Source organism: Hypomesus transpacificus, chromosome 11 (genome assembly GCF_021917145.1).
Source record: "Hypomesus transpacificus isolate Combined female chromosome 11, fHypTra1, whole genome shotgun sequence".
Taxonomy (NCBI): domain Eukaryota; kingdom Metazoa; phylum Chordata; class Actinopteri; order Osmeriformes; family Osmeridae; genus Hypomesus; species Hypomesus transpacificus.
Window position 1 is genome coordinate 15,056,336 of NC_061070.1, and position 12,939 is coordinate 15,069,274.

The following is a 12,939-nucleotide window of genomic DNA, read 5'->3' on the forward strand; positions in this document are numbered from 1 at the left end:
AGCATGCCACACCATGACCATGTGAATGCACACAAATGTCACAAATGAAATAACACAAATGACATAGGCTAGATGATCATTTATTTTTTGAACCTAATAAAATTGCAAAGTGGAAATGTAAAACAAATCTTTTTTTGTGGTATTTGGTACAGTGCTTCTGTGGCTTTCCGTGGTTGTTTAATGTCTTTCACGTGTCAGTCTATATATTAAAGCAATAATGATAACGCATAAAACATTATAAATAATACATTCTTTATATGGCCACATATTAAAATAAGAATATGAAGACACTTTTCTGTCCTCATATATTAAAGCAATAATGATAACAAAGGCGGCAAGGTGCTCAGTGTTGCCAGATTGAAAAGGGCGGGTTATCATCCCAAAGGCTGAAAATGATTGATTTTGGAGGATAATTATCGTGCATTAGGAGAGGATGAATGTGACTGTATGTGTCTGTTTGTAAGAAGTTCTGAAAATGTACTGTGTTTTTTCTGTGTGCTATCTTACAATCATCATGCAAAGTTAGTGTAGCTTGATATCCATTTAAATAGCAGACACCCATACATGAGAAGCTAAACATTTCCAACCCACCTCCAGGTAAGAACACTGCAATACTTATTTTTATATTCTTATATAAAAAAACACTTTTCAAAAAGTTTGATAAATGTACATCACCAGCAGCATTAAAAACGGAATTATAAGAGTTAATGAGAATGTATTTCAAATTTCAAGTAAATGAACATTCTTCTACATTTGGAAAGGTTTTATGAAAGCATCTGAACCAATTTCTCTTCAGAAAAATTCTATTTATATTTGGTTGTCAAATGTTTGTGGTTGAACTGCACATACAGAGCAGGAAACCAACTTCCCCATAGCTTACTACGGTATTTAGGTTACTTACCCATACCTATACTATGATGTGTGCGGAGAGATACAGTTACATAACTGCTATCTAATAGATCTAGGGTTGCTTTGATGGTGTTTTCCTTATCTTTACACTGTATTTAAAATGCAAATATTTTACTACAGGTAATGATGAGAATCAATTATATAATCACAACATCTGGTAGAACGTAACAAAACCTTGTGACTCATTAACTAAACAAAACTGTGTCTTTAGCACCACACAACACAACTCAAGAATGGACATCATTTGCAACAGCAACTTATTAAACAACACACAGAATAACAGGAGTGAGTTTGTCGAGGTGGTCTACGTGATTGGCTGGGTAGTCTTTTCCTTGGGCATCCCAGTCATCTTCCTGGCCATCTATCTACTCTACTGCCTGATCTGTGCTAACCACATTGCGCCCATCTACGTCATCAATTTGCTGATCTCGGACTTCCTTCAAATGTGTGTTATACCAGTCATACTCCAGGGCTACTGACATTATGTGGTGCTGCTTGTGTACTACCATGGCCTGACAGCAAGTGTGTGCTTCATGGTATGCATCGCTCTGGAGAGGTACTTGCTGATTGCCTTTCCCCTCTGGTACCGTTTTCGATACAAAGTTCAGTATTCCGTCATGGTGTCTTCCATATTCTGGCTGTTCCCCTTCCTCAATATCGTCATCGGATCCTTCCTGCCGTCTATTGAGGCTTTGCTGTACCTGAACTCTGCCCTGATCCTGATCCCAGTCCCGCTGCTGATCTTCGGCTTGGTGGGAACGCTGAGAGCTCTGTCCGTCTCCATTTCTGTTACCGTCCGGGAGAAGAGACGCATCATTGGAATATTGGCTCTGGTTCTGGGGACTTACTGTGTTCTCTTCCTCCCACGAGTCATACATTTCCTTTTGGTTGCTGTGCGGAGCCCTGTCAAGACAGACCTGTGGGGCATCATGGTGCTGTTCAGCCCCTTGGTGGATCCCCTCCTCTATGTGTTTATACGGAGGGGGGCCTGTCCCTGCCTGGATACACGGCTGCCTGGAGAGCACAACCTTACCCAGACCACGAGCGTGACTGATAATCCCACTTTGAACACTGTGACGGAACTTTGTGAGGAGGAGATGAGATAGAACACAATGGTTTGGTTGCAAGAACTGTGGTACTAAAATCAACTAAATAAAGTGTTAAAGTTGGTAGTACCATGATTAATCTGTCTTTTTTAATCAGTTGGTTCCAGACATTTACCGACCAAACCATTCAAATAAAAAGTCAAGTTGGAGAACATTTAATGATATAAGATATGAACATTTACAAAATAAATTGTGTTGTATTGGAATTGTATTTATAAGTCAATGAGATTCCCAAATAAAGTTGTTCATTTTCATAATTGAGGCTCCTGGTATCTCCAGATGGTTAGTAGTAGGCAGGCTCAAAAGCCGTTTGGGTCATGCAGAAGTCTGGCTTCAGACTCTCGATGGTGCAGTCGGAGGTGTCCATGGTGCACATGTTGCATTCACAGCTCAGCGCTACGGGCAAGGTGACAAAGGGGTCGACATTGGGGGGTCAGTCAGGCAGGCGGACTGTCTGGTAGTGCACGTCTCGGTACGTGCACACATGCTGGGACACAGGCTTATATGGGCGTCTCCTGACAGGCTCCTGGAGATGTACAGTACACACATAATAGTTTAATATAAGTATTCAATGCTTTTTAAAGTTCAAAATATTATGTCACTGACTTGTTTCCATATCCTCGTTTTTGTCCCGTATCGATGGGTTAAAGTGAGACTGAGGACCTCTAGTGGACAAATAAACACAGTGGCCTTAGGACACGAACAGACATGTTAAGTCTGATATTTGTCGTTCTGGATCCACTAACATGAGTTTATTTTGAGGAACAATTGAAATCCACCGTAGCATTCCAATTCAAGGGCTGTCAGAAATAGTAATAATAATAATAAGACTTAATTTATATAGCACATTTCATAGAAGAGCAATAAGAATTGCAGCTCAAAGTACTTTACGTAAATTCAATAAAACCATTATTATAAGTAATAAAAGTAATAATACCCCTCTGAAAACAGGCCGAAGTCTTTGCGGTAATCCAGAACACACAAGCCGCAGTCTTTGTGGTATCTCGAACCACAGTCTTTGGGGTATATCGAGCCACAGTCTTTGTGGTTTCCCAATATAAATACAAATTCAATCAAAATATAATGAAACTAATTCACATCCAAAACACACAATCTCAGGCCTTTTGCAGAGCAGTCCAGAATGTTGCTCAAGCCTTTTGATTACAAGTAAAACACTAAGACCTAGGAACCAATGTCTCTGCCAGGTTAATGGAAATGTGTTAGGGTTAATTAGGTAGCTAGCTAGTTAAACATGAATGTCTGATACAAATTTTCAGAGTCTTGTGACAATCTCAGACACAGTGCTGATGGTTTCTGGGTGATCCATCTCTCTTTTCCTGCAACAGGACAGGGCCTTCGCCAACTCTTTGGGTCCTTTAGTCATGAAGATATAGAGGAAGGGGTCCACCAGGGGGGTTAGGTACAGCAGCATGTTGGCTACCAGCCCCAGGTAGTGCACCTCCTCTAGAAAACACAATGACTCCAGTAGGATGTTCAGCACAAAGGGGAGGAATAACAGGGTGTAATTGGTTAGGATGATTGCCAAGGAAACCACGGTTCTTTTCATCTCCGGCGTGGGAGAGAGTCTGCAGCAGAGGAAAGCTCGCCACGAGTCCAGGAGGAAGAAGAGGAGGAGGGGGAAGGGGAGGAGCAGGGTCACAGCGAACCAGAAATAGTATTTGAGCACCGCGAGAGCAAGGATGGCGAAGGGTGCCGCCCACATGACCATGGAGAACAGGGCGGTGCTTTTGACTCTGGTGAAAAAGCCCTGGCACTGTGGCCAGGCTGTCTGCAGGTGGCGCTCCTGTGCTATGCACACCATGAAGGTGATGTTTGAGACAACACCAAAGTACAAGATGAGCATGGACATGTCAGGGGATATGACACTTTGTGTGGTGACTTGTGGTCGGCCAATGAAGTTGAAGATATCTGAGACAAGGAGGCTGATGATGTGGAAAGGCACTCCATTCCTACCTTTGGCCATGTGCTTTAGAGCATAGATTGCCAATCCAATGGCTGGAAGGCCCACAGCAAATGTCACCCAGCCAATGACGTGAGCCAGCCGGTCTAAAGGGGTGGTACTGTTGGTGTTGTTGTTGACACACTCTGAAACCAGGAACCCCATATACTGCTGATTGGCTGTTAAGTTGATTGCTAATTAGATAAGGACTTCTTTTGGTGGACACAATTTTCCAGGTGAAAGTTGGTTGGCGGGTTGTACTGTAGGTTAACTCATTTCCTGTGTCAACATATGCGGTTGCTGGAATGACAGTCAGTATAAATTTACAACATTAACGCAGCAGCACATTTATTTTTGATTGATTAAAACATTATTTAACTGATCCTTTGGGTATCTATGGGCTTCTGTAAAGCTTCCATTGACATTGCTTGTGAAGAGGACTATACAAATAAGATTTAATAATTAAAGTATGTTATTTTAAGACTCATTCTTAATTACTTGGAAAACCAACAGAATATATATATATTTCGACATGAATTGTCCAAACACGCATGCATTAGCCCCACCACAACAGTGGAAAATTAGAAAGAGGTCGAATTGTAAGTTATCTCACCTTCAGTAGATCTAAATCTAGTTGAAAAAACATCTGAACTCCTGATTGACCCCCCTGAAAACAGGATCAATAGAGGCTATGTCCAGGAGATTGCCTTTGTCTTCTGCTGTACGGTTATGTCGACTTAACATGCATTTATCTTGCACATCCTTCCTTGGCACAGGTCAACCAGTCTCTAACTGGAAACAGCTGGCAGATAAGCTGTTTGAATGTGGGTTGGTCAGCCTCATATTTCCATAAGGTAAATATGAGAAATTGAGTATAGCTACTGACATAAGTTACCATTTGCATTGCAGACTTTGTGTGCAGCCTTTCAGGATAAACAAACATACTCCTTGCTTGCTGCATCTCCATCATCATACACCAGATGAACAGGCCATCTTACTGTAATGTCAACATTTCCCAATATTCATTTGCAATACAATTGCCGTGATAACGCATGCAATGCGTTTTTGCAGAATTTACAAGGAGCTTCTGACTAATGTGGCCATTTGGTAATTGTATTTGGTAATAAGATACTGAAATATTTTTTGTGGAAGTCATTTGTTCCTCATGAGTCACAAAGTCTTGTCTAAAATGTGGGGTTTCTTTGTGTGTGTGAGTGGTAAGGAAGTTCTGATGATGTACTGTGTTTTTGCTAGAGGAGTGCAATCTATTTTAGGTTGTTATCCATTTAGAAAGCGGAACACCTATACATGACTAGCAAAACATTGATTTCCAACCCACCTCCAGGTAAGAACACTGCAATACTTTTTAAATATAAAAACGGGTTTTATATGTAAAATGTTGATAAATGTACATCACCAGCAACATAAAAACTGCATAATAGGACTAAATGATAATTTACTTCAAATGTTTACATTTGGAGAGGTTTTATGAAACTATTTAGACTTATTTCTCTTCAGAAACGTACTATTTTTATTTTGTTGTCAAATATTTGTGGTTACACTGCAGAGACAGAGCAGGAAGCCAACTTCCCTATAGCTTACTACGGTATTTAGCTGAATTACTCATACCTATAGTACGATGTGTGCGGAGAGATACACAGTTACACAAATACTAATATCTGGGGTTGTTATGATAGTGTTTTCCTCATATATCTTTACACTGTATTTTACTGCAGGAAACTCATAAGAATAATTTATATCATCACAACATCTGGCAGAACATAACAAAACCTTGTGACTCATTAACCAAACGAAACTGTCTCTTTACTACCACAGAACACAACTCAAGAATGGACATATTTTGCCACTTTGAAAACAACACACAGAATAATGGCAGTGAGTTTGGCCATGTACTCTATGTGATGGGCTGGGGAGTCTTTTCCTTGGGCATCCCAGTCATCTTCCTGGCCATCTATCTACTCTACTGCCTGATCTGTGCTAACCACATTGCGCCCATCTACGTCATCAATTTGCTGATCTCGGACCTCCTTCAGATGTGTGTTGCACCAGTCATGCTCCAGCGCTACTGTAATATTGTGGTGCTGATTATTTAACTTTGGCCTGACTGCAAGTGTGGGCTTCATGGTGTGCATTGCTCTGGAGAGGTACCTGGTGGTTGCCTTTCCCCTCTGGTACCGTTTCCGACGCAATGTTAAGTATTCCTTCATTGTGTCGTCCATCGTCTGGCTGTTTCCCTTCGTCGAGGTCATCATCCTATCCGTCATGCCGTATGAGGCCGGGCTGATCCTGAACTCTGTCTTGACCCTGATCCCTGTCCCCCTGATGATCTTCTTCTTGGTGGGAACGCTGAGAGCTCTGTCCGGTTCCATTTCTGTTCCCGTCCTGGAGAAGAGACGCATTATTGGCACGTTGGCACTGGTTCTGGGGATCTACTGTCTTCTCTTCCTCCCACGAGTCATGCAGGACCTGTTGATTGCTGTGCGGAGCCCTGTGAAGTCACATCTGGGAGGCATCCTGGTGATGTTCAGCCCCTTGGTGGATCCCCTCCTCTATGTGTTTATGAGGAATGGGACCAAGGACATACTGATGACCTGTTCCTGTCCCTGTCTGGATCGGCTGTTGCCTGGAGAGCACAACCTTACCCAGACCACCACGACTGTGACTGATAATCCCACTTCACTGTGACTGGAACCTTGTGAGGAGGAGATGAGATAGAGCACAAAGGGTTTGGTTGCAGGAACTGTGGTACTAAAATCAACTAAATAAAGTGTTAAAGTCAGTACTACTATGTTTCATCTGTCTTTTGTAATCAGCTGGTTCCAGACATTTACAGACCAAACCATGAAAATAAAAAGTCAAGTTGGAGAACATTTATTGATTTTAGACATTGAACATTTACAAAATAAATTGTGTTGTATTGGAATTGTATTCATAAGTCAATGAGATTCCCAAATCAAGTTTTATTTTTCATAATTTAGGCTCCTGGTATCTCCAGATGGTTAGTAGTAGGCAGGCTCAAAAGCCGTTTGGGTCATGCAGAAGTCTGGCTTCAGACTCTCGATGGTGCAGTCGGAGGTGTCCATGGTGCACATGTTGCATTCACAGCTCAGCGCTACGGGCAAGGTGACAAAGGGGTCGACATTGGGGGGGCAGTCAGGCAGGCGGACTGTCTGGTAGTGCACGTCTCGGTACGTGCACACATGCTGGGACACAGGCTTATATGGGCGTCTCCTGACAGGCTCCTGGAGATGTACAGTACACACATATGCTCATTGAATTATGGTAGCTTTTAGTCTTTCAGTAACCTAGAATAGGCCTACTATGCTTGCACAACTGGACCATATAAACAGGGCATGTCAGGTGATATGAATCAAGTGCACCTCAAATATACCTCTACTGGGTTACCTTGGTGAGGCAGTGTCCACTGCAGATGGATGTCTCAAACACCAGGCAGGTAGGACATCCTTCCTTCTCCACAGACACAGTCTGGTTGATGGGCTGGCAGTGCTGCAGGTGGGACGCCACAGAGGGATTCAAGCAAAAGAGCAGGTGCAACAGCAGGAGGAACGTAACACAGCTAACGGAGGTTCCCAACATCCTGAAGGAATGAAAACAGACAGACTGACAATGTCAGATAATGCTATGTTTCCCCTCAAATGTTGCCATCTGTTTTTGAACACTTGCCTGACTCTGCTGCACAGTTGTGTTCTGAGTCTGGCTTCATGTGTCTATATTTATACATATCCAGTATGGGGTGGTTGGTGTACAGTTTTACAATCAAAGGTAACAAACCTTGAATGTAATCTGTTGTTTTCCTCTGACAGGTTTACTGTACCATGTTTCTTCCTGGAAATAAGACCGTCTGTTGCATTACAGGTGATGGTGTTGACTGCCCATTCATTGGCTGAGAGCCATTCTCTTAATACCTCACAAAGTCCTGCATAGTGGATGGCTTAGGGTCGAAGCAACCTGGACATGATGGCTTTCCTGTTTTGACATGGGCACTACATTTCTGCTCTCAGTGACTTCTTTGACCCTGGACCCACTCATGTGTGGAACATTAAATGTAACAGTACCATCCTTGCTATTCTTACGGGAAGGGTGTTGGTTAAATGTAATTGAAAGGTCATTGACATTGTCAAGGTCCAAGTCAAAGCCTTTTCTTCAGATCAAATTTAATTTCCCCTTTTCAGTTTTGTTAGTAGGATGCCATAGAGCTCAAAAACATAGGTGCTCTTATATTATTAGTTGTATTTATCCTTTTTTGGTCGCTGTGCAAACTAGTAGGTTACACTAGAGCATATAAATATAGCTGTTTAGGAAATTAAAATCTAAAATTATATTTGGATTTGGTAAATGCATCAGCAGTCTCACGGAACACATAACATGTTTTATGTTTCACGCTTCACACGAACTTTAATAGTCACGTACACCGATAGGTATCTATTGCGCATGAGCGATGTCCAATGTGATTATGAAAGTAAATAGATGAGACAGTCCGTGTGTTTTGTGAAACAACGTTAATAACAGTAGAAACATGTCCAGTGAAGAGAAAGTAAGTGTGTTTCATGTCTCACCTTGGTAGTTTACAGGATTAAAACGAGCTTACATTGCTAGCTAGCTAACGCATAGGGCTAGCCACTTCCTGCCCTCAGCAGAAGGTCAGCTGTGTTACGAATACGATTGTGTCTGACCAGTAGTTGTAGCTATCAGTTATCTCATCTATGTACTTTATGTTTGCACTGTAGAGCTTCAGCATCGCGAACATCAGGAATATTCCTTGTGCCAGAGAAGCCATCCTGCACGGGGCTGGAGGATCACTGGTCGCTGGGCTACTACATTTCCTAGCCACTAGTGAGTTTGACGGGCCTCGCTAGGCTTTTTATGGACTCTTACCGTTATTAATACATTATCAACATTTCAGATTAGTAATGGCTCTGTCAATTCGTATTTGCTAGCCGGTCACCCACCTAGTATAGTCTCCCACACACCGAGGAAATTAGTTCTTAGTTCTGTACTACGCCTATGTTGAACATGAGCCTTATGGTTTGGATTTTAAACTGCCCTTTCCTCCTCACCCATTGCCATTCCTCCTTCCGTGTTATGCAGGTCGGGTGAAGAGGTCTTTTGATGTGGGGTTTGCGGGCTTCATGGTTACAACACTGGGGTCATGGTAGGTCTTCTAGTTACTTCACTCCTCACAGTCTAGTAGTATCATGGCTTGACAACTGTTGTGAGTACATGCAGGCTACGTGAAATAACCAACTGTATTTAAGAAAAACAATAAAACCTCAGGTCGGGGGATGAAGGTATGAGGGATACAGAAGTAATTATCCATGTAAAAGGTCACATAGAAATGTATAAAGAAAGTTGCAAATTATTATTGTATGTTGTATGTGTACCTACAGTACTTTGTCCCTTTGTCACCCTATTCAGGTTCTACTGCAGAATCAATAACGCCAAGCTGCGTGGGCAGCAGAGACTGATCCAGGATGGTATTAAGAACAAGGTTATGTATGAAGGGACAACTCTGGACCCCACTAGCAAGCCTAAAGGAGCACAATCAGGCACCTCATGACCAACCAATGATCGGTCATCTCACCCCTCCCCCTGTACACCCTGTTGGACTGCTGCTGCATATGCCTTGCATGCCATTGCCTGTGCTCATGTACCCTTGTCTCTGAACTGTTCACTGGTCGGGTGAGTTCAAATGTGTACTAGAACAGAGGGATGTTCAACATTGTCCTAATGATGGTTGTTTCCATTTTGTGTTATTTAGGGAAAGTGTACATTTCAGGTAGGCAGATAACTCCAACTTCTGTACCCCAGCCTGTTATAAATCTTTCTTCTTAATGTCCAGTTATTGCCTGGATTATGTTTTTGAACTATTTTAGTGACTATGACTCAAGTATTTTATATTAAAATGCTACATGTCAATCCACTTTTGTCTGAAACTTTGTAAAATTTTTGGCTGATAATTGGGCAAATGTATAGATTTTTTCAACAGAATAAATAAATGTTGATGATTTGTGTGTCGTTGACAAGCACACAGTAGTTTCATTAGGTGGCCACTAGATAGCGCCATTGTTATATTTACATGGAGATTCAATCTCTTGAAGATTTAATAGGTCTTCTTACTATTCATTTATAACTTAGACAGAATGTAGGTGTGATGTAGCATTCAATGTAGCTCTCAATTTGTGAGTCTGGTTTTATATGGATATGGATGTTTGGAATTATTGTGTTATATTCTCCGCTCCATATTTCTACTTTTGGTTTTTAAAGTAAACACAGATGAGATATCCAATTAAGATATTTCCTCAGCTTTATTTTAGAAACACATGGCACATATATTTTACACTAGGTATTTTTTTACTGGAATGTTTACAGGTGGCATTTTCTACAGTTTACTAACAGTTCAAGATATTAGGAAATATTCAAATTATGTAATATAAATAATATAACCTTCCTCTAGAACTTGTTGTCTGTACCCTTAACAGTCTTGAAACAACAAAAGTGATCCAAGTTGCTTGATATCTCACATCATGTGATGATGAATATGGAGTTCCGGAACCCGTCCAGAGAGATTGAACCATAATGACTGTAATTCTAAATATCACTCACACCACATGCTCCCCAACCATTATATCTCATAGAAGAGACATTCCTACTATTTTCAGAGATGATTTGTACCCAAACATCCATAAAGAGCTACATGATTGTCTATGGCTATGGTGTGTGTGTCTGGACCGGTCCTGGTGTCCCTCCTCCTGTGCACAGCCAGACCGTGTGCCTCACTCCTGGCTGCAGTCTTTGTCCTGGACCCTGTCCTGGGTCTGGTTATGGATCTGAGCCTGGTCCTGGGTCATGGCAGGAGGCTGCTCTATGGGCTTGTTGCGCCGGGCTGGTGGTTCCGCTCCCCTGGAGCTGGTGATGGAGGCAGCGCGGGCCAGCTGTGTGAGGGACTGTTCGTAGGGAGCGGGGAGGTAAACCATGAGGAAGACCCCGTCATTCATGTCCGGGTCTGAGCTGGAGCTGGGGAAGGCTTCCCGTCCACGCCGGATGGATGAAAGGAGCTCCACGTTCCTCTCAGGATCCTGCAGGTCGGCCAGGTCGATCACGTTAGCCACATCCAGCTTCCCCCCGGAGCATCGCCTCCGCCACACCAGGAAGCTCATGAGCCCGAGGAAGAGGAAGGAGGCAGTAGCTATGACGATGTAGACAATAACTTCAGTGCTGGTGGCCTCCCCAGAAGTCAACTCATTCCACTTTTTGTCCTAAAGAATGGCAGGGAAAACAAGTACAAGGCATTGTTTAATGTGTTGTTAACAGGTAGTATAGCAGTATCACAGGCTAGTAGTTGAAATGACGTTCAAACAAATAACCACCCCCCCCCCCCCCCCCCCCCCCCCCAAAAAAAAAAAAACGTCAACAAAATTACATCCAAAGAAATTAAATATCAACACGTTTCCACGGTAGATCTGGCCCATGAAAAATAAGGGGACAAATCTCAACTAACCGGGAGTTGCCTGTCGGTAGAGGGGAGAGGGGAGGCACCCTCAACCCAGTCAATATAGTCTCTGCCTGCGGGACCAAACTTTGTCCAGTCCAGCAACCGACGCATCCTGCGGACCTGCGGGGCCAACGGAGTTGGCTTGGGGCAGAGAGCGGAGCGATGCCGACCCGAGAGATGAGGAGCGGAGTGTTGAAGATGTCACTTGGGATGGTCAATGCGCGTGAAAAATGAGGGCAGGGGCAGCGTCTGTACAGCCAGAAGATCAGCTAGGACGTCACACCGTCCAATCACAGCGGGACAGCCATCAATCTCTCTTAAGAACTGGACTTAACAGCTGCCCTACATACTGAGGAATGGACAGCGGATTGTCGGGATTGAAGGCGGATTTTATGTCAAATGTTTGTGCGAAACCTAAACATGTGTCCGTCCAATTCTCAGCATATAAAACCTCTCTGAGTCTACATATGGGAATATAGATGTATTTTGCTGGTAATGTGTCATACTTAGTCACCTAAATGAGAGGATTAAGAGGTTTATGAAGTATGTCTGACATGTCATGTACATACATGCTACTTTTTGTTTGTGTGTTTGTTTATTATATTTTTCCCATCAGTAAAGGGGGATTCCAAGTTATTGCTGACTTAAAGGGCTGGGACATAAGGAGAATAGGTCTATATCTTCTGCTTGGCTTGGTCTTCAGCACAGTAGCAGCCTTCAGGAAGTTCTGACATGTAGATTTCGAGCAGTTTACCACCAGGAGCAGGCAGGAGGTTCTAATTCAGGTGCTCCTGGCTCCATTCTAGTCCATCATTGTTTTTGTTGTTGTTGTTGTTGCTAAAAACCAAAGCCCTTGCCATGTCAGGGCTCCTTCACTGTTGTAGGGTTGATTAAGATATGTCCTCACAGTTGATCGCTGTTAATCCCATCCTCCTAGGTCCTGACATGTAAGGGTTAAATGTCGTATAACATTAGGATCTACTCTTACTATAGAGCTCCTGCAAACCCACACCATCTAAAGGACTTGTATCCACTTTGAATGACTTCAGATCATTTAGGGTGAAGTGAAATGAAACTTAACACAATGATAGGTTTGCTTGTTTATCCAACACATACCACATAAACCATTGTCAGGAAAGCACTTTGAAATAAATGGACTATGATATGAATACATCCACACATGATAAAACATACAGCATTGAGGCATGTCTTTAGGGACTCCAGAACAGTAGAAACGATATTCTTCATCAAAGGCAGAAACCAAACTTTTCAAAAACACACTCTCACAACTTTGACAAGTTAGCATTCTTAGTAAAACTTTCATTTTAGGTTTTGCCATTTACAGACCTATATTACGTAGAATCAAGGAAGGAAAACAGACAATTAAGAGAGTGATCAAAGTTCATTTTTCATAGATATAAACATAGCCA

At 42.5% G+C, this 12,939-nt stretch overlaps 4 protein-coding genes and 1 pseudogene across 8 annotated transcripts; 3 read left to right on the top strand and 2 right to left on the bottom strand.

Annotated features, from left to right (window-relative positions):
- The first annotated feature begins 580 nt into the window (after nt 1-580).
- LOC124473724 lies at nt 581-2,611 on the top strand (annotated as a pseudogene).
- si:ch211-132e22.4 (ovarian cancer G-protein coupled receptor 1) lies at nt 2,308-4,755 on the bottom strand. 2 transcript variants are annotated; one of them, XM_047029373.1, is made up of 4 exons: nt 4,589-4,755; nt 2,953-4,275; nt 2,622-2,680; nt 2,475-2,541 (listed from the first exon to the last, which is right to left on the bottom strand). In XM_047029373.1, exon 2 carries the CDS (start codon nt 4,138-4,140, stop codon nt 3,289-3,291), a length of 852 nt encoding a protein of 283 aa, XP_046885329.1. In that variant the 5' UTR covers nt 4,141-4,275; nt 4,589-4,755; the 3' UTR covers nt 2,475-2,541; nt 2,622-2,680; nt 2,953-3,288. The 2 variants fall into 2 exon arrangements, with proteins under 2 accessions (XP_046885328.1, XP_046885329.1); XM_047029372.1 differs by lacking the exon at nt 2,622-2,680 and having other exon boundaries at nt 2,308-2,541.
- A 1,062-nt stretch (nt 4,756-5,817) lies between these two features.
- LOC124474093 (ovarian cancer G-protein coupled receptor 1-like) lies at nt 5,818-6,763 on the top strand. Its single transcript, XM_047029974.1, is given in 2 exon segments — nt 5,818-6,085; nt 6,087-6,763. Coding segments are annotated over 2 exon segments (855 nt in total). The 5' UTR covers nt 5,818-5,825; the 3' UTR covers nt 6,682-6,763.
- An 88-nt stretch (nt 6,764-6,851) lies between these two features.
- On the bottom strand, nt 6,852-9,105 carry lhb (luteinizing hormone subunit beta). 4 transcript variants are annotated; one of them, XM_047029976.1, is made up of 4 exons: nt 8,574-8,733; nt 7,789-7,842; nt 7,402-7,594; nt 6,852-7,238 (listed from the first exon to the last, which is right to left on the bottom strand). In XM_047029976.1, the coding sequence occupies exons 3-4, from the start codon at nt 7,591-7,593 to the stop codon at nt 6,996-6,998; spliced, it is 435 nt and encodes a 144-aa protein (XP_046885932.1). In that variant the 5' UTR covers nt 7,594; nt 7,789-7,842; nt 8,574-8,733; the 3' UTR covers nt 6,852-6,995. The 4 variants fall into 4 exon arrangements, with proteins under 4 accessions (XP_046885932.1, XP_046885934.1, XP_046885933.1 ...); XM_047029978.1 differs by lacking the exons at nt 7,789-7,842; nt 8,574-8,733 and adding an exon at nt 9,075-9,105; XM_047029977.1 differs by lacking the exons at nt 7,789-7,842; nt 8,574-8,733 and adding an exon at nt 8,967-9,099.
- LOC124474095 (cytochrome c oxidase assembly protein COX20, mitochondrial) lies at nt 8,405-9,937 on the top strand. Its single transcript, XM_047029979.1, has 4 exons — nt 8,405-8,551; nt 8,745-8,850; nt 9,106-9,169; nt 9,433-9,937. The coding sequence occupies exons 1-4, from the start codon at nt 8,534-8,536 to the stop codon at nt 9,572-9,574; spliced, it is 330 nt and encodes a 109-aa protein (XP_046885935.1). The 5' UTR covers nt 8,405-8,533; the 3' UTR covers nt 9,575-9,937.
- Nucleotides 9,938-12,939: the final 3,002 nt, after the last annotated feature.

Bases quoted from the DNA above. Each gene is read 5' to 3' on its own strand.
- si:ch211-132e22.4 (XM_047029372.1), bottom strand. From the start codon at position 4,140: ATGGGGTTCCTGGTTTCAGAGTGTGTCAACAACAACACCAACAGTACC.
- lhb (XM_047029978.1), bottom strand. From the start codon at position 7,593: ATGTTGGGAACCTCCGTTAGCTGTGTTACGTTCCTCCTGCTGTTGCAC. The intron at 7,239-7,401 runs GTAACCCAGTAG...GTACATCTCCAG, and splicing joins GTGGACACTGCCTCACCAAG to GAGCCTGTCAGGAGACGCCC.
- LOC124474095 (XM_047029979.1), top strand. The intron at 8,851-9,105 runs GTGAGTTTGACG...CGTGTTATGCAG, and splicing joins ACTACATTTCCTAGCCACTA to GTCGGGTGAAGAGGTCTTTT. The intron at 9,170-9,432 runs GTAGGTCTTCTA...CACCCTATTCAG, and splicing joins GTTACAACACTGGGGTCATG to GTTCTACTGCAGAATCAATA.